We start from the raw sequence: 22232 nt of genomic DNA, 5'->3' as shown, positions 1-22232 counted from the left end.
ATTCCCATCAAACAGAATATACCGTTCTTAACCAAAATAAATAGTGTGCTATATCAGAGCAAGCTGTAATGGCTCTGCCTCACTGACGCCCACTTCCCAACTTGTGTTGCTCCTTAGACTCCTGCACAATCAGTGCAATCAATTTATAGTATCTTGTCTGAAGGCTACACAAAATCTTTATTTCCATGTCTTCTTTGAATGAATGATAAGTTCTGCAATGCATTTGGTGACTAGGGTCTTTTCATTGTCTACCTAATTAACATACTGGGGCCTTAAGGAACGTTTGGAGACAATCTTAACTATTTTTTGGCAAAGTCTGCTTTAAGTAATGATGCCATTATAATACCACTTCCCTAAATAAACTTAGCAGACCACAGCATTGCCAGCAACAGAATCAAAATACATCTTGATATAACAGCAGCTCTGACACAGAAGCACCCTAGTGCTACAATTGATTACCAGTATGTAATGTTCAATGCCATTAGTACCTGGGTATGTTCAATAAACAGCAATGAATAATTTGCTGCATACATTCAGCATCTAATAGAGCTTAAGATGAAGTGTTTAATGAATAAATCAAGTAGGTAGTGTAGTAGCAGACAAGAAGCACGTACACATTTATTCTTGCCCTCCTACAAATGACTCCCTGTTAGTAGAGATAGAATAGTTGCATTATTATTAGTGCCACTGTATTGTTGTAAAAGATTTGGTTTAGGGGTTCCACACTGTGAAATGAAAGTACGGTACCCGTCATCCTCCGGAGGTGTTTTCACCGGCACGGTCAGGTCCTCGTCGTGTTTGCCATTCGGGATGATGGTCACCATCTCTGACTGGCCTGCCACCTCCTCAGAATCCATTGTTTCCCTTGCTGCTAACTGACGAGAGCCCAGATCCCCTGTTTAGATTCCTGTCTTACTGACCAAGTCTTTGCTTCTTCTCCCAGGAGCTGTAACAGGGACATAACAGATAATGACATCTCCGCCAGGCCTTGCAAACAACCGGTAGAAGCCACAGACTGGTAGCCATCGAGTGCTGGATTTAATCTGACAGTCATATTAATTTAGTCACGCCTTGGAAGTAAATATTTACATAACTAAAAGGCTGCAGCCTATTGAGGAGAACAATGCAAATGAGATTAACACCTGGACACAGGGTGGCTAGCTATGATAAAATCATAACATAGACCTTATTAGTCCAAAGTAGGTAAATGTTAAAAGTCAAAAGCTCAGCTACACCTATAAACTGCACATGAACACAACAGTTATATTTCTAACAGAAACACATACTAAATTACACAGTATGTGATACAGGAGAACCAACCAACTTTCAGAATGTCGACCTGAACCTACTTCTGTAAATGTTATTGCAGAGGTAAAAGCTCACTGAAAGCTGACATGATTTGTGAACTGCGAGAGCCAGTTTGAATCTACTTTCATTGGAGCAATGCCCAATATGATCCCATAATGTATACGGCAACAGCATCTCTGGAGAACACCTGTTGTACAAGATCCTGTTTTAAATGTTTTTATAACCAGTTATTGTTTAAGATACATTTTGCTTGACTTGCCTGCAGCAATGTTCCTACAAGCGAGTCATTTTCATGCATAAACAAATGTAATTTATTGCACATGCATTTTTTATGTTGGTCGTCTCTTGTTTCTTTAATGCCAATTTAAGAACCACACAATATATTGGTCAGTAATGTTTAAATAGCACTGTTTTTTTTTAATAGTATTGCAACATCCACAGCTATCGTTTCTCAATGCTCCAGTAACACTAACCATTGATTTTCAGAGTGATTTTTGTACCATTGTACTGTGTTAGGACCAGAATTTTAAGGGTCTATTCAATTGGTCAAAATATTGTACACCGATGGAGAGCACATACTGTACTGCTTTAAAAAGAAAAACATACGAAATACAAACCAAGAGAAAAACCTTGATTTAACCTGTCAATTTAATCACCCGCACCAGTGTAGAAACTGGTTTTTCACCCTATGCGTGGGTTTTATTCCTGCTGGGAATTCAGCTTTGGTGGGAATTGGAAATCACATTTACTGGTTTCCAGCTGATTACTGAGGGCATTTGTTCTTGTATTCAAAATAAACACATTTACAGCAGAAGTCCATTTAACTGAAAAATCCTTGAGGTCAGCATTTATTTTTATTTTTTTTTACAGAGGGGGCCTTTATTCACTCTTTTTCCTTGAACAAGCACAGCTACCAGCATGACAAGATGAAAACCTGTAAAACCAGCTTAGACCAGCTTAAAACCAGTGCTGGCCATAGCTTGAATTTCTTTTTTTTTTTTTTTTTTTAATTAGGAAGGAATTAACAATATGGCAGTATTCTCAACATTCTGTGTCTTAACCTTTTCTTTGGCATGTCACTGTGTTTTTTTCCTCTGCTTTTAAATGTGTGGCCTTTTTTATATATTATTAAAACAGGACTGGTATATAAATGCTGCCGTGCTTTCTTTCTTCTTTGCTCCCCTCTGTTAATGGTTCCCTGAGCCACGTTATCACACTGCTGCACAGTTTGGGCCTTCAGTTTGCCTGGCTGAAGCTAGGCAACGTGGATGGGCAGCAAAGTACCACACACAATGGTGCACGTTGTGTCGTTTCCTGGGAACTGCCAGGGAAACAGTGGCACTATTATATGCACGTCATTATGCTCCAGGGCCCCCCTTTGGCTGGTGCTGCAGTTGCAGACGAGGCCTGAAAAGGTAATTCACTGCTCCTTAATTGAAAGGACCGCAACCTGAAATTTAGCAGCTGCCAAAGCCCGGCTCACGCTACACGTAACTGTTTCCTTCAATGCAGGGGCACCGCACATCTCCGGGCTCCACCAATCACGTTTGAAACAACAAGCGCACTGTGTGGCGGAATATAGGCCAGGAGAAACGTGAGGGCTTGGCAGAGCTTGGCGCTGATGGAGCAGCTTCTATCTACCTAATGAAAGGGCTGGCAGGCACAGGGGGGTTGGGGGTCTAGTGACTGTGAAAAGTAGAGGGGTGACAGCAGTGAAGAGAAAAGCACAGCAAGCTCTATATTTATAAAGCAGCTAAGCCATTGCACTTCAGTATACTTTAATGCTTTAGGACGGAGGTTCATAATTGTATTATTATCGTATACCAATGGAATTTTTCGATACAGTTGAAGTTCTCTGTATACGACTGGGCAGGAACAGAGCATTCAAGCACAAGATTGAGTATACTGCCCAATTTATAATTAGACCTCCAAAAATAAAGTTTTAACTGTCTGATTTAAAGATCAGGATCTATTTACACTTCAACCTATTAATACTCACTCTTAAACAGATACCCTGTTGAGATGGATGACTAATGTTGTTTCCAACTTCCATCTTGAATTGTAGACTCTGCTCCAGTTTTGACTGGAAATGCTGTTCCAAAGAAGATTCTTTTTGATACACTACAGAACTTGTACTTATTGATGCATTATCATAAGATAATGCATCTTGTCTAAACTCTCCATTCTTAGCCATCTCACCCTGATGATGCTAAAAACCCAAGTGTCTTGTGCCTGCACCTTAAAGATCTGTCTCATGACTCCAGCCAGGCTCTACTCTCATCTGAGCCCCTAGGGTCGAAGGATTAGCTGAGATCTTTAACTGGTGTCACAGCTTCACAGCACATACGCAAAGCTTTTTTTATTACATCAGATTCCATGGCAAGCTTGACTGATATATTTTTGGTCATCAAAATTATGGATTGAGATAGCTGTGGAGATGAGAGTGCTCCAGGGAGCTAAAAGCCCAGGATACAGTGTCCGTGGAAGGGAAGGGACTGACAGCACTGACACTGTCTGTCTGTCTGTCTGTGTCTACAGGTGAGGTTCAACACAGGATGGATTGGGAAACACAATGGCACATTGAATGTTTAACTGTTATTTCAAAAAGATCTGACAGCATCTTCAATTCCAGCTCTAGACAACTAGCACCATTTACTGGTTTGGAGTTGAAATGTAACATGCTAATTTCAACAGAATGTATCCATGTGCATTGTATCTAATACTTAAGTTTAAATATGCAATATACCATAGAATGAAAGTCTGGATCCACTTACATCTTCAGCCTTGAATAATTAAATGTAATTTAGGAAATGGATTTCCTGGATTAACACATGAACTCCTACACCATTTACCACAGAGTATTTAATAGGGCATGCAATACAAATATGTCCGTTAGCATAAAGCAATTGCACCACGTAATACTATGGAGTCGAGTCAACCTGGAGTTCAAAAAAGATTCTGCAGTTTCAGACCAATTATACTGACTTCACTTGCACTGTTAGAGTTGGTAGAGGGTGGCGACTGGCTCTGTTTAGATCAAATGAATACATCCCAGTACCGTGATTGCGAATGAAGCTCCAATGCAGTCACACTGCAGCATGCAGTTTCCTTGAGAGAACAGTGACATTTGACGCAATTGAGTGATACTGAACCAAACAAACTCATGGCAAACGAAAATGCCCTGCAATGGCCTGGTTATGGTACTGTAACGCACATTTATTTTGGAAAAAAAGGTTACTTTCCCTATAAGAATAAGAAAAACAGTGGGACAATACAACTTTTAAATGAACCAGTTTTTGTCTCAGTAATTTTGATTTTATTTTACACAACAGTCGGTTTTTACAACAGTAATTATAAAAGGAGTGACCATCAGCAGAGAATAGAACACGGTTTTTATCCTGATAACTAGTTTAACTGCAGTGAAAGAGCATTTCATTGAAACAAAATACAGTCATACAAAATGAAAAGAAAGTTGAAGTCATTAAGGGTTTTTTTTGGTGTTGAACTCAGTCTTATGTTCTGGTCATTTAACTGAATGGGGGTCTAACTTCAAATGAGAGTGTAGCTTTTGTAAAGCTCCAGCCATTAATATTTTTCTATTAAAAGCTGAATGATGCACTGTAGCAGATTACATTTGTACAGGGGCAAAAGGTTTGTAAACCTGACGCCTGACTTTTTAATTTAGGTATAATAATAAAAAAAAAAAAACTGCTGGGATTAATAACTTAATGGACAACAAAAGGTTTAAGCATATCCGAGTACTGAAATGGGTTCCAATATGTTTAATACCTGGATTGACTTCTCAGAATCAGCTAAATCAAACGGTGCACCACATGGATCAAAAATAAAACCAGTGTATAATATCCCTTTACCAACACGCACTTTCAATGCCAATACCAGCTGCTGCTGAGCGCTGGGAAATTAAAGTAACTTTGCTCCCCAATCTAGAGGCTTTTATGTTTGAATGACACATGTGTAATCCATGCTGATAGCAAAGGCAGAGGAGAGGTGGCAGCAGTTTTGCATTTTTTCAATGGAAGCAAACCGCAGATCGATCCATTTTGAAGTAACATTGGTTGCTTGCGAATTTCCTGAATGTTTCCTGCTGCTGTGGATCAGACTGGCTATTCTTATTTACCTGTAATATTAAAACCAGAGCTTGTGCCAACCAAGTGTGTCTCTACCTGCCCTTGACAAGCAGTGTGCAATGTATTAGATCCGAGAAGCTTGATCAGCACGTTAACTATGACACATTGCATGGGAGCCTGGGAAAAGCATGGGGACCAGCACATTTGCCAAGGGAAACTTTTTATAGACGCAGACAGACAGTGCAGCCAGTTCCTCTCCTTTGACAGGCACTACATCACCAAATGATCCTGGTGTTGTACCTGCCATATGGACAGTCTGTTCTTTCCCTTTCCCTGGTGGCTCACTACACTTTATTACTGTGTCTGCCTTTCTTACGCAACAAATACTGAAATAGATTTTTCTCTTGACATAGGCACAGCTCAGTAGATAGTGCGTCCTGCCCTCTGCTATCACTTATGTTGTACATTTGTGTTTCCCTCCCTAGTTTCTCAGAGTTGAGGTTCCAGCACAGATTAGTATCAGACCAGGAATATAACTGAACTTCTCAATGTCACCATCCCTAGTACAAAAGTGTTGTAGAAATAGGTTCTCACGCAAGTAAAAATAGCGGTCATTATCCAAGTCGCTGTCTAGCTCCAAATCCTCCTCCAACAGTTCAAACAATTGGCATGTCAAGGATCCGGGGTGCAAATTTGGAACTAGCGCCAGGGTACCTCATATAGCGCGAGGGACATTAAATTCTGGTGCCAGTAGACATATTTAATTTTTTATTATTATTATTATTATTATTATTATTATTATTATTATTATTATTATTATTATTATTATTATCCGTTAGCAACCATAAATGATAACAGTTTCTCACTCAGTCTGGACTACTCAAATGACCCATCCACACTCAGGATTGTGTGGGGTGAGAAGTTGTAAGGGGGGCTCGATTAGGGAGGTATTTAATAATTTAGCAGCAGTGCTAAACTTTCAAAACAGTTTCAGCGGTCACCTTACACCTTTGAATATGCATGAGGGCAGAAAGGCATGAGACTGATAGGCGGGATCAATATTTGTTTTTTAAATGCTGACATGTGGAAACCCACGCTCACAAGCAGTTCTGTTTAATGGCAGTGTCAGAGACAACAACACTAGTTTACGAATGTTTAAGTTGGTGTCCTGGTTGCTGTTTATTACAATTTTTAACAAATCACCACGCATTCTGTTTATTTCAAAAGCCTACCACCAACTCCAGCCCTGGGGATTCAAAGCAAAAAACTTCTTCACTTCATTCGTGTTGATGGCACAACGGTATTTATAGAAGGATATAAATGAGGGAAAAAAAAATAATTAAGTAAAATGCTTAAGGAAATGTATTTTTTTAAAGTCACATTTAAATGTAATGGCTTTCAAAAATCGCCAACACCTGTCATCGTCAATGATAGACTTATTATTTAATTATGGTCATCGATAATAAGCTCAGTTACCCGGAGATCGTTCACAGATGCCAGAGACCTTGAAACTCAATAGAAAATCAGGAGGTTAAGCAGGTATGGGTCACAGCCAGATAATATGCCTGACATTGCAAGCATGAGCCCCCTCGCTGGCTATATGAAAAATGCTTTCCTGTTAACAATGTACTGACAGTATGCATTTGCGTCTAAGAAAACAATATGGAAGTCTGTTTTTTTTTTTTTTTTAATTGGTGCGCAATGCTTACCGGTCAATAACTTAAGCAACAACAAAAGTAAAATATCAATCCGAAAAGCCTCTTGTAACTATAGCAACTACACAGTTTTGTACCAGAGAGTGCTGTCAGAAACACATGATCCCTAATAAAGCAACAGGCCCTTTTTCTGTTGTTTTTAATTTTTTTTTCTGATATGATAATGGCCCTGACTTACTAAACTTGTGGCTTTGTTACTTGTGTGTTATGACGCATTCATTATTATTATAATTTTTACCACATGCATTTCAAACTGTTATTATAGTTTTAAAAAATAAACATATTGTGCAAAAACAAGAAAACTAACATAAAATACAGTTCAAATACAAAGGGGAAAACAAAGGAATTTGTTAAACAAACAATGGGAAGAATCCAAAAATCACTTTACGCCATATTGCACATTTTTGCAGAGTTTCCAACCCTGTAAGTATGACTCGTGACGGCACCACACAGCAGCTTTTCCTCAGTGGAAACTGACTCTGGCAGGGCTGGTATACAACTTGCATTTTCCACATAAAGGAAAACATTTATTAAGAAGCCACATGCTGATGAGGAAACATCCACTCGTTCATGTCAGGGGCAACAATAGAATGCCAGACACACAGCAGGCAGGACACCCCGCGCCACTCATGCCAGCCAGTGCTAGCTTCGGAGTATCATCAATCATGTGCCTGGTGGCAACAAGCCAAGTGATTGTTTCCTGCTCCCCTCATTCCCCTTCTTCCAAGTCACAATGGGCATACAGTAGTAAGGCAATCACTTTGATTTAACTAGGTAATGGAGACAACACACTGTAAGGTGTGGGTGCCAGACTGCACGGTGATCCACTGTACAAACATTCATACATTTATTTCTCTGCTTACAAACTACATAAGCAACACACATGTTCTGCATAAACCTAATCCTAACAAGGCTCGTTGCAGCACAGTAGTCGTTCTACCCTTCTCCTCCGTCTACCAGGGAGCAGTATTGATGCAATGCCTCATTAACTGCACCAGCCAGTCCTGAACAATCTAAAAAGGGGCGGGGCTGACATTTATTAAAGGTATATTGGTCTTAAAGGGATCAATACAATACATACAGTACATCTGCCTTTGTTAAAAGGACAAGAACCCTACAGGAGTTTTCAAAGGATTTATACTAGAGAGGGCATCATGTCAACACAAAATACGACATAAATCCATACAGGTGATAAAAGACCATGACATAAATCCATACAGGTGATAAAAGACCACTCCTTGAGGATCAACTGTTTCAGGTTGGAGGTGGAAATCTGCAACACTGTTCTCAATCACAAAACCGCTTAGTGATGGACCTTTTTTTTAACTTCAGCAAAACTTGCAGCGATAGCGGAAAAACTGAAGGTGACTACCTTATTTTACCTTCAAGAGTGCCAAGAAATTACAGCTTGGAAAAAGTAAGTCTTGTTTTCTCAGACTTAGTATATAAAACAGCTACACAAAGGAAAGCAGCCAGTGCTAAAAAAGCTCTGGTAAAACTGGAGTGTGGCACTGCAGGGCCCTGTCTGTAAATTATAATATTGTTGTGTGGTGATTTGGTGGTGGTTGGCAGGGATGGGGTTAATTTCCGATCCCTGCCAAAATACATGTGGGAATGTGGCTGGAGCTAACTGAATAATTGAGAATTAGGCTCCAGCCACATGCTATAAAAAAGGAGAAAATTCTTTGTTTGGGGGAGGGAATTTGGGGGTGAAAGTTTTGTTACGCTGTGTTTTGGAGAAGATTCAGTGAAGGCGCTGCCCAGCCTGAACAGTTCTGTTTAAAACTTTTGTTTTGGCCCTTGAGCTGGTTATTTTCGTTTCTGATTACTGTGTTTGTGACTTGTTTTTGTTAAACCTTTTATTTTGCTCTGTGAGCAGTGTTTGGTTCGACTTCTTGATTTACTTTTGTTTAATAAACAGCGCAGCTGCGCTTTAACTGCAGTTTTACTATCTCCGAGTCTCTGTCCACCCAGCTATCCTGTCACATGGAGTTACTGTAAAAGTGGTTTGTAACAGTTTATATAAGAGCATGCTTTCCTACATTTTCACCTTAACTGAGGTTCCATTAGTCTTCAATTAGAACCAGTACTGGGCGCTGTTGTTGTTCTACAGTAGTTCAATAGCCTTTGTAATATATATATAGTAAAGTACCATCCAATATGCCTTGGGATAGTCTTGTGGGAGGATAAATGTAGCAATGTTTGACCAGCTGGAACTGGAGTATTATGCATACTGTATAGCATTTAGAATAATAGAATCAGTTAAAGCAGCCTTATTTGGGGCACCAAGTAAATGCAGTTCACCTGTCAGAGATAAAAGAGCATCCCATTATTGTGAAAGTAAACTCACCTAACACACTATGAATTGGTGTCACATACCCCAATTAGCACTAATCTTGGACTACCTTACCTAAGGTAATACTAGGTAGTCCAGTGGGGGTCTGTGAAACCCTAGGTATATGTTCCAGTCAGTGTTCTTTGTGTTTAAAAACCAAAGTCCTCCATTAACTCAGTTGTGGATGCACTTGATAACTCTGAACCATACATCTGTTGTTCTGGAGATACTGTAGACGAAGTAGGGAATGCACAATATATGTATGATCCTTTAATACAGATCAGATGGGGTGGCTATGTCCCCCCCCCCCCCTACTCTTATGGGATACATTAAATGTATTTGACCCTTTCCTCTATTACACGTTAATAACACGTATAACGTTAAACCCATTTCACGCAATCTAATTAGACAGGAGGCAAACCCTTCCTTAGTGTAATCACAGTGTAATGACACTAAGGAAGGCATTAGAAGAAACGACTGCCTACCTAACTTAGTACTAAGGTTTATATCCAACTGTTAATCAACTGGGAGATCTCAAATCACAGCCTGGATTTAGGGGCATGTTGGAAGCCTGCTTGGGAGGTAGGTAAATCCTATTTAGTTTATAAGAAAACTATGCAAAGGAGAGACGGGACAAGAAGTGGCACCAGAACCATTTTCCTGAAATGATTAATCTCCCTTAGCGTGTAGGGTGAGTCAGCTACATCTTTGGGGGCTGACCTTTAAAAGACCAGATTTACATTCTGTCTGGAAACATTCCTGCCCTGCTCGCTTTGCAAGGGCTTTCTGATAGTAAATATTGATTGATAAAGACTGATTCATTACCAATGGATACAATTAAATAAAACTATTTTGTGTTCCAGTCAAGTCTGCTTGGATTCTGGTATGCAACCCTTCATTGCTACATTCGTAAGGGCTCTTTAACTAATTTAACTAGCAAGCACACTTTTTTAGTTCTGGGAAAAGATAAGTGAAATGTCTAACACTCAATCACATAAAATGTGTAGAATTAAAAAGAAACATATTAAAAAGAATACACCTGTGATATGCATTTGTGTTGACAGAAAACAAAAGTATTGATATTTATATGTTTTATATAAAATGCCTTTTCTCTCCAGCTGCAATTTAACTTCATACAGTTGAGCCCTTGTCCATCTACCATCCCCCCGGCATGATGTTAACGCAGGTGCCATTCTTTAAAACGGCATTCTTAAAAAACAAAACTCTGCTTTTCTAAGCACATCCTTGTAATGGTACTGGGTATTTCCATTGGTGGGCCATTCCATGGAAATGGCACATCTTTTACAATTGTAAGTCATATCTCAACCTAATGGCAAAACCAGGATTATAGTGATTGATCAGTCCTAATATCATGAATACCAGTCGATTGCATTTTGCATTTAAAACAAATATATTGTAAAATAAATAAATAAATAAATAAAACCGGGAAAACTGAATTCCCCTCTCACCACAGTTACGATCTTAAAGGCGACACCTAGTGGTGGGCACGTTTTACTGGACGTGTATTTCCATTCCATTCTATACACGGTCATTCGTATGAAGCCCTCTGCCTGGCCTTCTCTCCCCTGGCCTCGCCAAACGACAGCTTGACTGGCTACCGTGTTTCAATGGGCGGTGTCTATGCAAATATAGTACTTCGTCAGCAGATACATTGAAAGAATTCCACGTGGATCGAGTTTCATGATTTAAAAAAAAAAAAAAAAAAAAAAAAAAAAAAAAAAATCCAGACGGACGATTGAAATTATTTATTTTCTATATTAAAACACACAACAGCATCAACCAAAAAAAAAACATATGCAATCAAAACTGTAACACCAGCTTGATAAACAACAACAGCGCATTCAGAAAAGCCTCAAATTATTAATATTGTGTATCTTGAAGATAATAAAACCGATTTTTAGTTGCACACAATCTAATAGATTATAAATGTACACCAAAGTGAACCATAAAAAAAAGTTACGATTTAATTCTGTAGTGACTCAACAGTCAAACGGCGTGAATAGTGAATTAAATACAGGAACACAGCCCTAGTGACAACCCGTGTCTGTTTCAACGCAATCTATAATCTTTTTCTAAATATAAACGAATGCTCTTGCCTGTATTTATTTATTCTTAATTCCCAAGCAGTAAGTAAAATGTCCACCTCGAAAAGCTTCAACATGTGACCGCCCAGAAAGCTGTATGACCGTTTCCATTTGCACTAAATTACATTCATCAGCTTCAACAAGCAAGGACATGCCGTCAAATCCCTAAAACAAAGGCACTGTTCCAACACTACAAAATTACTTTCATTCGGTACAAGCTTCTCCCGAAAAAAAAAAAAAATAGTGGGAACCAGACTCCCATTGGAAGTGTAAACTGCTGGTAATCGCAATGAAATGGCTGAAGACAACAGAAGAAGAAAAAATGTCACTGGTTGACCGGCCAAGGATTAAAGCACATGGCGATGTCTTCATAAAGCACATACCGCACACTGCATTGAACTCCTAGGATTGGAGATTTAGCTGAAGAGTGGGCAATAGCCACAGCTTTTGTAATGGAAATTCCATGCCTGTAAATGACACTAGGCAGTGTGCTGTTGACGTGCTAGCAGTGTCACTTTCCTAGAATGACCTATTTTATTAAGTAACAGGTCTAGTAACGGTTGTATCAGGCTGGTTTGCTATAGTACACATTAAGTTTAAAAAAAAAAAAAAAGTTGCTAATAAAACCTAGAGTAGAGGCTATCTAAACTGTACGCCACTGGGAAATATGCAATACTCTGTTGCACTTTCAAGCACATGAGCAAGTAAACCGCATATAAAATACAGGTAATTATTCTGGATGACATCAGTCTTTGCACACCATCAGAATCTCCACCAAACACCATCAATAAAAAGCGGCAGATGTTAGGCACACGTTTAATTTAAATAGGCTAGACACTCTAAAAAACAGAATACGTATGGGTACATGCATAAAAAAGAAATAAAAACAAAACTGTATCTAGAACAAGGTTGTTTTTTTTTTTTTTTTTTTTTTTTTTAAACGATACAAAGCACACATCACAAGCAGCCAAAAGTAACACTCTTACCAGATTAGCTGAACAACGTTGCCACGCAGGATTCTAAGTAATCCTTTATTGCTGATTTTACTTTTATATTTCTGTAACCTGGATATTCGTGCGTTTTTTTTTTTTTTTTTTTTTGTTTTGTTTTGTTTTTTTTACAAAGTTTAAAACACAAGCAGCAAAGACCAACCGCTAGCCGCCCCTGAAAATACGATGCTGTGTTCCAAAGAAAGAGGCTTCGAGGGTCTAAAACTGAGGGTCGTGATCCGCCCCTTTAACCAGGTGTCCAATCACTATTCCCGCTTGGAGAGTGCCACCCAGACAGAGAACTGGCGGACCAGGGACAGTGGTAAGCAAAGCATATGGTATTACCACAAGTGTTTTTAAAGGCGAAGGTTGCTATTTACAGTTGATAACTCTTTAGTGTTGAACTCTGTGAAATGTACGGTGATACATACACATACAATGATGCAACGGAAAATTCAATAAACGAATAATTGAGCTCGCTTCTTCTAGATTATGTTCCAGTAGTTATTCTGACACGTCACCGATCATTTTATCACCCCTTTGACAACCTCGTGTAATCCCACCATTGTTGTCTAAGTGAGTCATATCCGTATTTTACCAAAAATGGGATGTTTGCTATGAATCTGGCCTCACTATCCTGTAGTGTTTATTAGAGCATATCCTGCTGTGATAAAACGCATTAACCCTTTTTTGTCCGAAATTATGCGTTTGTGGTATTTTCACTGAGGACTTTGCTGCTTTTTCCCTGTCCTTTAAGCAACTTGCAGTGGTACTGAACTCTGGCCCTCGAGATTGAATCCAGTCCGGGTTTTAACTCCAAGCAGGTTCTAATGTCGTTAATTGAAGCTCCTAAAAGGCAATTAACTACTTTAGGACCTGGCTGGAATAAGACCAGGAATGGAATAAATTTCAAGGCCGCAGATGAGTACAACTGGATTAAAGAGTGAACTGTGCATCAACAACAGCTGTTGCAGAGTCACTGACAATAGGACCTCGGTTTTAAGTCTCACTCGAACGACGGGTTAGCCCTTCTGTGCACTCTACAGAAATCAAACCTTGTTGGCAGCTCAGTTTGTTTATATCTCCTAAAAGAAGTCTCAGCTGTTGTCAAGTAACCATACTCATGACTTTCTGGTATGATGAAGACAAAGACTTTGTAATCAGACTGCAGCCAACAGAATTCAGAGCCTTATAACCCGAATGTTTGTAAATTTCATAAAAAAAATAAGATAAAGAAAAGGCATGTGAACTATGGCAGTGAATGTCTGCAATTATCTACCAAATGAGCTTCAATGCAGTGGACTCAACAATGACGAGCCCTTAGTAGAGCACCAAAGATAATCTATTGCAGCACCACAGAACTGTACCCTACAGTATGCAAAGGTAAAGGATACTCTAAGAACATCAGAACCACCAGTTTGCAGCTCCTTCACATCAGCAAAGATAACTGCCTTTTGTCAATGATACAAGCGTCTGACTGCTCTGCCAAACACAGAAGAACAATAAGACCCTTCCATGCACTGCTGCTGCTTTTCATTGCCTTCACAGAGGGCCATTCCCTGATTGTGCTGCCCCTACAAATACAATGAGCTAACATGGAGGGCTAACATCATGTCCACCCACCCCACATGACTGCTAGTCCGAGCAGCTAATGAGGTGATCAAATGGTTTTGTTCCAGATGATTAACCATGTTGAATGTGTCTGATTGGGAATTGCTAGATGATGCTGTGGTCTAAAGCAGTTAGGATCAAATGGATCAACACTCCTCTTTTTCTAATGTGTCTTCTACAATGGTTCCTTTGTTTTAGTAGCTTTTACAGTACACATTTCATAAGGTTGGAAGTTCGATTTTTAGCCATTTTGATGTACAGCCACCAAAAATAGGATAGACAGCAGTAGCACTGAATGTCCCAGACCCTCTTAATCAGCTGAAAAGGTTAGCTGTGCAATATTTTAATATGGTTCTGTGAACAGACACAGTCTTTATATAGCACATTATCCAGACCCCTTACCTATTCACTGTGGGTTTGGGGGCTGCTTCATGAGTGCCAGGAGTGTTAGTAAAGAATGACAGTAACTAGACATTAATGTATTTGTTTGACCTTTCAGGAAGTTTTTCCGATGAGTGTTTCAAAATCTTAAAAAAGATAATCCTCTTTAGACCAATATGTTCTAAATATATTGCACAATTAATTCACAGAGTATTAAATAGAAGAACTATCTGCTGATGCTCTACTCAAAATTGTCACAATTGAGGGGGAAATCTCATGTCATGTGGCTGCCAAGACATGGACTTGCATATAATTTGAGAGTCCCCAGTTTTGCTCTAAAATATCTCTTGGTATGTGTGAACATCAGAACAATTTGCATTGTGTTTATTGTGAAAGTGTAAAAAGTTGCCACGATATAAACACTGATGTAAAAAATGACAGCGATGGATCTTAAAGAGATGGAAAACAAGACGTGAATAAATATAATGCTGTATTTTTTGTACCCTTTTTTTTTCAATATACTGTACTTTGGACAAAATCGGTACCCTGCGTCCTACACTTTGTATGCATTGGGCGTGTTCCACAAAAGAGATAACACTGAGTCATTACTATGCATTGTTAAGACATTGATGAACAATTCTGTAAGACATGTTACATGCGTATATATCCGATCTATGTTCGTTCCCAGTAAAAATACTATTGATCAAAAAGCTCACAACAAATATATATATATATATATATAGATATATATATAGCTATATCATATATATATATACCGTTAGAGACAGAAATTATATGCTTGTTTTTTTGTAATCATTGAAAATTTGTAATGGTAAGAAAAACCCCACCCAAACCTACAAAGCAACAAACGTCTTGATCTAAATAAGGTTGTTAATAAATCAGCAGAACTGTCAGGCCGGCTCCCTGTGTGAGGGGCACTTCATTGCCGTACAAACTGATAAATAACATTACAGCAGCCCTCTTAGTCCCACAGCATTATTACAAGATCAATTAGTCTCCTTACAGGCCCTGAGACAACCAGCACTTTCTACAAGACAACAAGTTCTAGCATTTGATATTTGAGAGACTACTTTGAAATCGGCTTCACAATCCACAAGCTTGTTGCCCTTTAAAAGATAGACAGAGCAGGCAGGGCTATAATGGGAACATGTCACATGGGCCCAAATAACTATCGTTAGCATGTTCCTGGTAGTGGAGGGATCAGCACGGCCACAGCTAGTGCAGCTTGTATGTCTATAACTATAAAACACGCAATGGTAGAATATATAGTTATACATTCAATAATAGTATTTGACAACTCTTTGACACTTAAAACTTTTGTACTGAGATTTGAAAAGTTGATCTGCTGCACACAACCAATACATGGATAATTAAAAATTTCACACTACACTGGGGTCAACTTGTGAAAAAAAGTTCTTCAAGATGTGAGTGTTATTTGATTGCTCTGGTCAATTTTTATTCCCTAACCTCAATCTCATGCTCCACCAACTCAGAGCTGAAGATCCTGTGGGCCAATACACTGAAAAACACTGATTGATAATAAGCATGTTATTAAGAATGTATTATTGAGTTTTTAAAGTTAGAGAGTAATTACAGGTGGCATCTAGAAGCTGGGAGCCTCTGTCACAACACGTCATGGCGTTACCTATGATAAGATCAGGTAGTGGGAGATGATATGCTTAGAACTTTGGACTACCTATCATCTGCAGCAAAAACACATTATCATTACTGAAAATCTTTCGACAGTGTAAACATATGTACTAAGTAATGGGATTCCAAAAGGCTTTCAACAGCCTCTGTTTTGTTTACTCTTTGAGGGTGTAATTAAATAGTAGCCAAGTGCAGGGATGTACGGTTTGGTGAAAGTTCTAGCATGTAGTTTCGTCACATCTCAATATTTTGACCGGGTATTGGGGGGCCAAAGCAAATTGATATGTGAAGCTACAGTTGTGTTTACAGTCTAGCTGTACTATAATTTCAATACAGAACGTGTAACCTAAAGCAACAGCATTCATACCTCCTAATCTAAAGCCCTTTGGGATTTTAAACAAGGAAAAATTGGTGTGACAGAAAGTTGTAGCATCCAGAAGGTAGAGAGGCAAATATGAAATATGTCACTCGATGTATGTTCCTGTTTCCAATTATTGTTTTCCCTTGTTCTATCCATGTTAACTTGAATGGCATCACTATCAAACCAATTACCCCTTTACAATAACCAAAGTGAATTAAGATGAACAACTCTGCTTGACAGAGATTTGAACCTGTAACCTTTTCATGTATGCATCACTCCTGCATAATGATTTAGTACACGATATCTGGTTTTGAAAACCAATTATCAATCTGCTTATTAATTTTTCCGACTTTGATTGTAGTTGCATAAGTGGTTACATGGTAATTATATTGTCAATAAACAACCCCATGTGTAATTACAGTGTTGTTACAGTTTTATTAAGCATAACCTAGGAGCTCTTTACAATAAGAAAACCTCTCTACTTTTTTTATTTCCTGTTTTATAATTACTATTTTACAGTTTTCAGTCTACAATAAAAAGGTGTTTTTCTTGTTTTGCAAGGATGGATTTCATCTTCTCCAGTTGCCCATTTGACAGGAACCCTTACCTCAGTGAGACAGAAAATTGAACAGTGCTGTTTGTCCTGGCCTCTGACTAACTGAGCTGAGGGTCACAAAAAGCTATCCTGATTCCTTTGATCCTCAAGGCCTGGAAATTTGCCAGATAGATAGGAGCCGTTTTAAAGTGCATTGGCACTGAGGTATAGAATAACAGCCATTGTTGACTCACATTGCTGACGGAGAGGGAATGTTGAGCCATCTCTTTTTGGAAGATACACTGTCAAAAGTAGAAAAGGCTTATGCATTTATTGCATACTGTTTCTAGCTGTATGCTGCTAATATTCCACATTGAGAGGTTTCAACCGTCAGTGCTTGGAGGGTCTGACCCATGTGTGAGATGCAAAGATATTATTAAATAGTTGAAAGATGTTGACTTAAGATTCAAATTATCCAGGTACAAGTAAAAACATTTTTACATTCTGAAAAACGTAGAGGACTTCTTTTTTTTTTTAGAATAGCTTGTGAAATGACATATGTTTTATTAATTTAAAGATGCTGTTTGTATAATTGCATAATGTTTTGTCAATGGTATCTTTTGACCTCACCTCCACACTCAGACACACTGCCACCCCGTTCACACTGTACTTTCTCTGTTTTATAGCTTATGCAGCACATGAAGCTTTAAATTAGTATTGCATAAGGAGGCATTACATTCAACACAGTAATATTGTTTAATCATGTCTTCTTGAGCTTACTGGAGAAAACAACGGCACTTGGATAACGATGCAATTGACTTAGCAATGGCCTGACTTAAAACAAAGTCATTGCCCTCCTAGTGGAAAGAGAAACGGTTGGATTATATTACCCCAAACAGAAATGCTATTTAATAAGCAGTTGCTGATGTGAATGGACTTTGCTGGGAAACAAAGAAAGGGATTCTCTTGCTACATTAGAAATCCCATGTTGTAAAGGGTGTGACTGGCGCCTGTACGGAGTACAAACTTGTCTTCTCTCAAACATTTGTTTTGTATGAATCCAACATAATTGTCTGGTTTCTAATAGCCCTTTTCAGACCACCCATCTGGAATAACTGTATCTTCATTGTGTGGAGAAAATAAACTGACAACAAACCTGTACTTTTGTGGAAGGTGTGCTCCATACAGTAAGATGAACATCATAAGGGTTTTAACTATACTGACACTACCTCAGATTGTTTTATATACATTGGCTTCAATGTAAAACTTTCATAAGTGCTATTTATCAAACAAATAGCAAGGAAGTATCTTAAAAGTGATGACTTGATAGGCCATACTAAATAAAATTAGTTGAGTCAATGCCTTTATTACAAGTACAATCTAGGCACCAATGATTGTCCACTTTGTGTTGGCATTACTACAAACTAAGAAACACAAAATACACATTGCCTCTTAAAGCCATAATCAGATTGTAAAATGTATTTTCGGTCTCCCAGCAGACTGGTTTTTATGTATAGATGCCATTTAAAGTGTGAATTCTCCTGTACCAGATGAAGCAGCGACCTAACCTACGTGTAAAGCAGCATATGGATCTGTGAATTTACACTAGCCCCAACAGATGTGAGGACTGTGGGAGAGCTGCGTTTCACTGCACCAGACAGTTAAGCTTTCTGAGCCTTCCCACTCAGTTTTAGGAGCAATTTGACAAAGTAGGAAATTGGAAAAGAACCATAAAGCTAAAAATAAAAGCCTGCGCACTGTAATAGGTTCTTGGCTAATGTTTAAACATGTCAGTTATGAGAAACATTTTTCTAACAGTCATAATTGTTTAGTGTTCAATCAGAGGCAAGGACAGTAGGGGGGAGTGATTACCGACAATAAATTATTATCAGAGTTACACAATTATTGTTCATTCTAGACTACCGGATTACTGCACTTTTTAGATCACTGGATATAATTATTTTATAAAAATAAATAAATAAATAAATACTTGCCTTAGACACGATGTAGCATTAAGACTACGTAACACTGCATAATTAGTGCATTCTTTTTCATAATCACTTTGAAAAGTGACATAACATGCATAACATAACCATATAATTGTTGTGTTTTACTAACTCTTCTTACAAACTGAAAGTTAGAGTTTCATCAACACTTTAATGTAATAATTATCTACCACTTATTTTATTTTTGTGTGTGTCTATATATATATATATATATATATATATATATATCAATATATATATATATATATATAGATATATATATTATATATAGAAAAACACGTCTTAGTATCGTTGAAATGTTATGACACAATGCTTGTGTTTGTTTTTAATAGATCATGTAGGATTATGCTGTAATTATATGATTGTTTGTAGCCTTTAATGTCTGTTTCAAATGTGTTACCCAAAAAGTACTCTACTTCTGATGTTGCAGTTGGAAGTCCCTTTAAGTAAAAAAAAAAAAAAAAGTTGCCTGTGGCCAACCTTAAATAAATTTAGTAGAAAATATGCTTTTTGGAAAGCTGGTCAAAAAGTTTATTGACCCTGTATGTGGATGTTTTAGCTTTTTGTTGCAGTGCAATCCATTAAGAAAAAAAATAAACAAAAAAACAGTACAGTAAGTGTGAGTGACCATTGACTTTACCAGCAGCCTAGTTGGACATCCTTATGAAGGCTTAGGACAGCTGACGTATCCCTAAGAATCCTAGCTTTGAGAAGAGGGCCCCTGGAAGACCTTTGTACAGCCGTTTCTTATTTTGTTTCTTGGCTGCAAAAGCCCCATGTGAAAGCCCCCTGGAGATATAGGACTACAGAAGGGAGGAGGAGCTTAAGAATAATCTTGGACAAAAACTTTCAGACCAAGAGACTGAATTTGAATTTGAAACTGAACTGATTTTGCCCACTGGACATCTGAGTAACTCATTCACGCTTGTCTGAGCTAACCTTCGCCTTGAACCCTGGCCGTGACCCTGTGATCCACCGATTCCAATTCTTCAGCTGTTTCACCTGGCAGACTCAGTCAGACTGGATGGGCTGTCTGAGCTACAGGGCCACTCGGGGCAGAAGGATTTCTTTTACACAACCATGACACAACATTGCCCTAAAACATACATCTCTATCCTAACAAATACTGCAGGTTTGGATATGATGTGCTGTATTATTTAAGCAATCAATCACTCTCTCTCTCTCTCTCTCTCGCTCTCTCTTTTTTTTTTTTTTTAAACAAGCTAAAGACTATTTTGAATGGTCTGATTACACCATGAATGTAACTGTCATGGCGTAGGAATGTTTAAATAACTGTGGTTTGAGTTATTATCTTAATTAAGTGGTTTAGTTGTGCAGCTAATATTCTCCATTTTGAAAAGGCTATAAAAGTACAGTCAAATATTATATTTTTAAGCAGCTGCCCTTCCTTAGCAATTACATTGCACCCTTGCTTTCTTTGCTGGAAGGAGGGCTTAATTATACCAAGTAGTCACTCAGTGTTAAAACAGTTTTAAATTAGATTAAACGTGTGCTGAAATGTTTATTTACTGGACAATAATGTAACCTCAGAATTTATGATTTAATGTTTCAAGTTAAACTTTACTTCTGAAAGGGACGGTTAGTGATATGGATCAGTGATAAGGGTATTGTTTTGAGTAGTGTGTGTTTATTGTGCTGTGGTTTTGGGTGGAATGAAACGGAAAACAAGTCACTTTTTTTGAGCAATTTTGGTTGCCAGTCACAAGGCACTGCCCCAAACTATAGTTGCACGTTTATTTGCTTGAACACCCATCACTGATCCAATGCTTTTTCTCAGCTCTTTTCTAACTACAACACCGATTCCAAACTTGCCTATACAACCTGGCCTTAATATTGGTTCTGTGGAGAAATTATATTTGCAGATGTCCTCCAATCTATGGATAATCAATGGCATAGTTTAGAACAGTGACTTCTACAGCCCTTACTTACCGTCTATAATCAAACAGCTATAATGAGGAAAGCCTGCACTGTAGACAGAGAGGTGTCCTATTTTATGACCTTTTTAATTCTCATGGCAGCCACATGGCATGGGCTCACACATTTGCAGCACACACCAGTGTTCTGGATTTAGGATGTGTAATCAGCAGGTGGCTGCTGAGTCTCTGATTGGCTACTTTTATGTCTCTGACTGACACAACCTGTGATCACATACATGCAATATTCCATAACCAAAATATCACGTCCGCAAATATTTTGCCTTGAAATGTATGTAAATTAAAACACACATTGAAGAATATAGCTAATCCTCCCTTTATCTATTACACCAAGGAGATACAATAATGTACAATAGTAAGCAGAGGCCAACTAAAATGATTTTAGTTTTAAAATTGTGACATAGAATACTGCAGCTTTAATTCATTTCAAGAGCATTGCATATCATGTTACAGTCACCTCGCAATGGATGCCTCTGCCCTGAAAATCCCTGGCCTAAACCATTTATTGACTTTAGTGTTGGTCAAACAACATCCAAGTTAATAGAAATGAATGATGCCTTTATTTGATGGACCGTGCTCAAACATTAAAAAATAAACAAGCTTCTGAGGCTTACACAGGTCTCCATTTATCTTCCTTTTCTCACCTGAAAGAGCAATGTAATGTCCAAAGCTTGTACAGTTTTGTAAAGTAGTCTGTGCCATAAAAACATATTGCTGCTTGTAACTCCCCCTACAATTTGTTGAGGCCTACATTTAAACTTCAGAGTACCTGTATCTTGCATTAAAATTGTATGCTTGAAAATAAACAGTAGAGGCCGACACTGTCGATAAACAGAAATAAATTCTACTGAAGACTGTACTCAAAATACAGCACAATCGTAGTCAAACAGCTTAATTATAGCATTTGACCAATATATACGTTTTCCAAACTGATGAGGTAAACCAAAATAAACCTAAGCTTCTACAGGTGAGATGATTAGAGATTTGTGAATTCCTTAACCATTCATGATGAATCAGAAATATAAAACAGATCTCGCTGTTCAAACTTAAGCAACGTTGATTTCGGTACAGAATTCTTAATTTAGGATTACCTTTATTAATCACATATGCTACTGCAGTCCTTGCCACGTGCTATGCGACTATACTGCCCTCCAGTGTCTGTAATGACAAAT

The 22232-nt window shown here is 38.2% G+C and overlaps 1 protein-coding gene across 2 annotated transcripts in view; it reads right to left on the bottom strand.

Annotated features, from left to right (window-relative positions):
- The window catches only part of LOC121298247 (sodium-coupled neutral amino acid transporter 3-like), a 28809-nt gene extending 15961 nt beyond the window's left edge, over positions 1-12848 (bottom strand). Inside the window, exons 1-2 of one of the 2 annotated variants that reach the window (XM_041225255.1) lie at positions 12538-12848; positions 748-946 (exon numbers count right to left, since the gene is read on the bottom strand). In XM_041225255.1, the coding sequence (XP_041081189.1) occupies positions 748-857 (110 nt within the window). In that variant the 5' untranslated portion in view covers positions 858-946; positions 12538-12848. The remainder of the gene's footprint in view (positions 1-747; positions 947-12537) is intronic. The other variant, XM_041225257.1, reaches the window with a different exon arrangement.
- Between the last annotated feature and the right edge of the window lie 9384 nt (positions 12849-22232).

This window comes from Polyodon spathula, chromosome 23, assembly GCF_017654505.1.
Source record: "Polyodon spathula isolate WHYD16114869_AA chromosome 23, ASM1765450v1, whole genome shotgun sequence".
Classification (NCBI taxonomy): domain Eukaryota; kingdom Metazoa; phylum Chordata; class Actinopteri; order Acipenseriformes; family Polyodontidae; genus Polyodon; species Polyodon spathula.
This window is presented reverse-complemented; position numbering and strand designations above follow the sequence as displayed.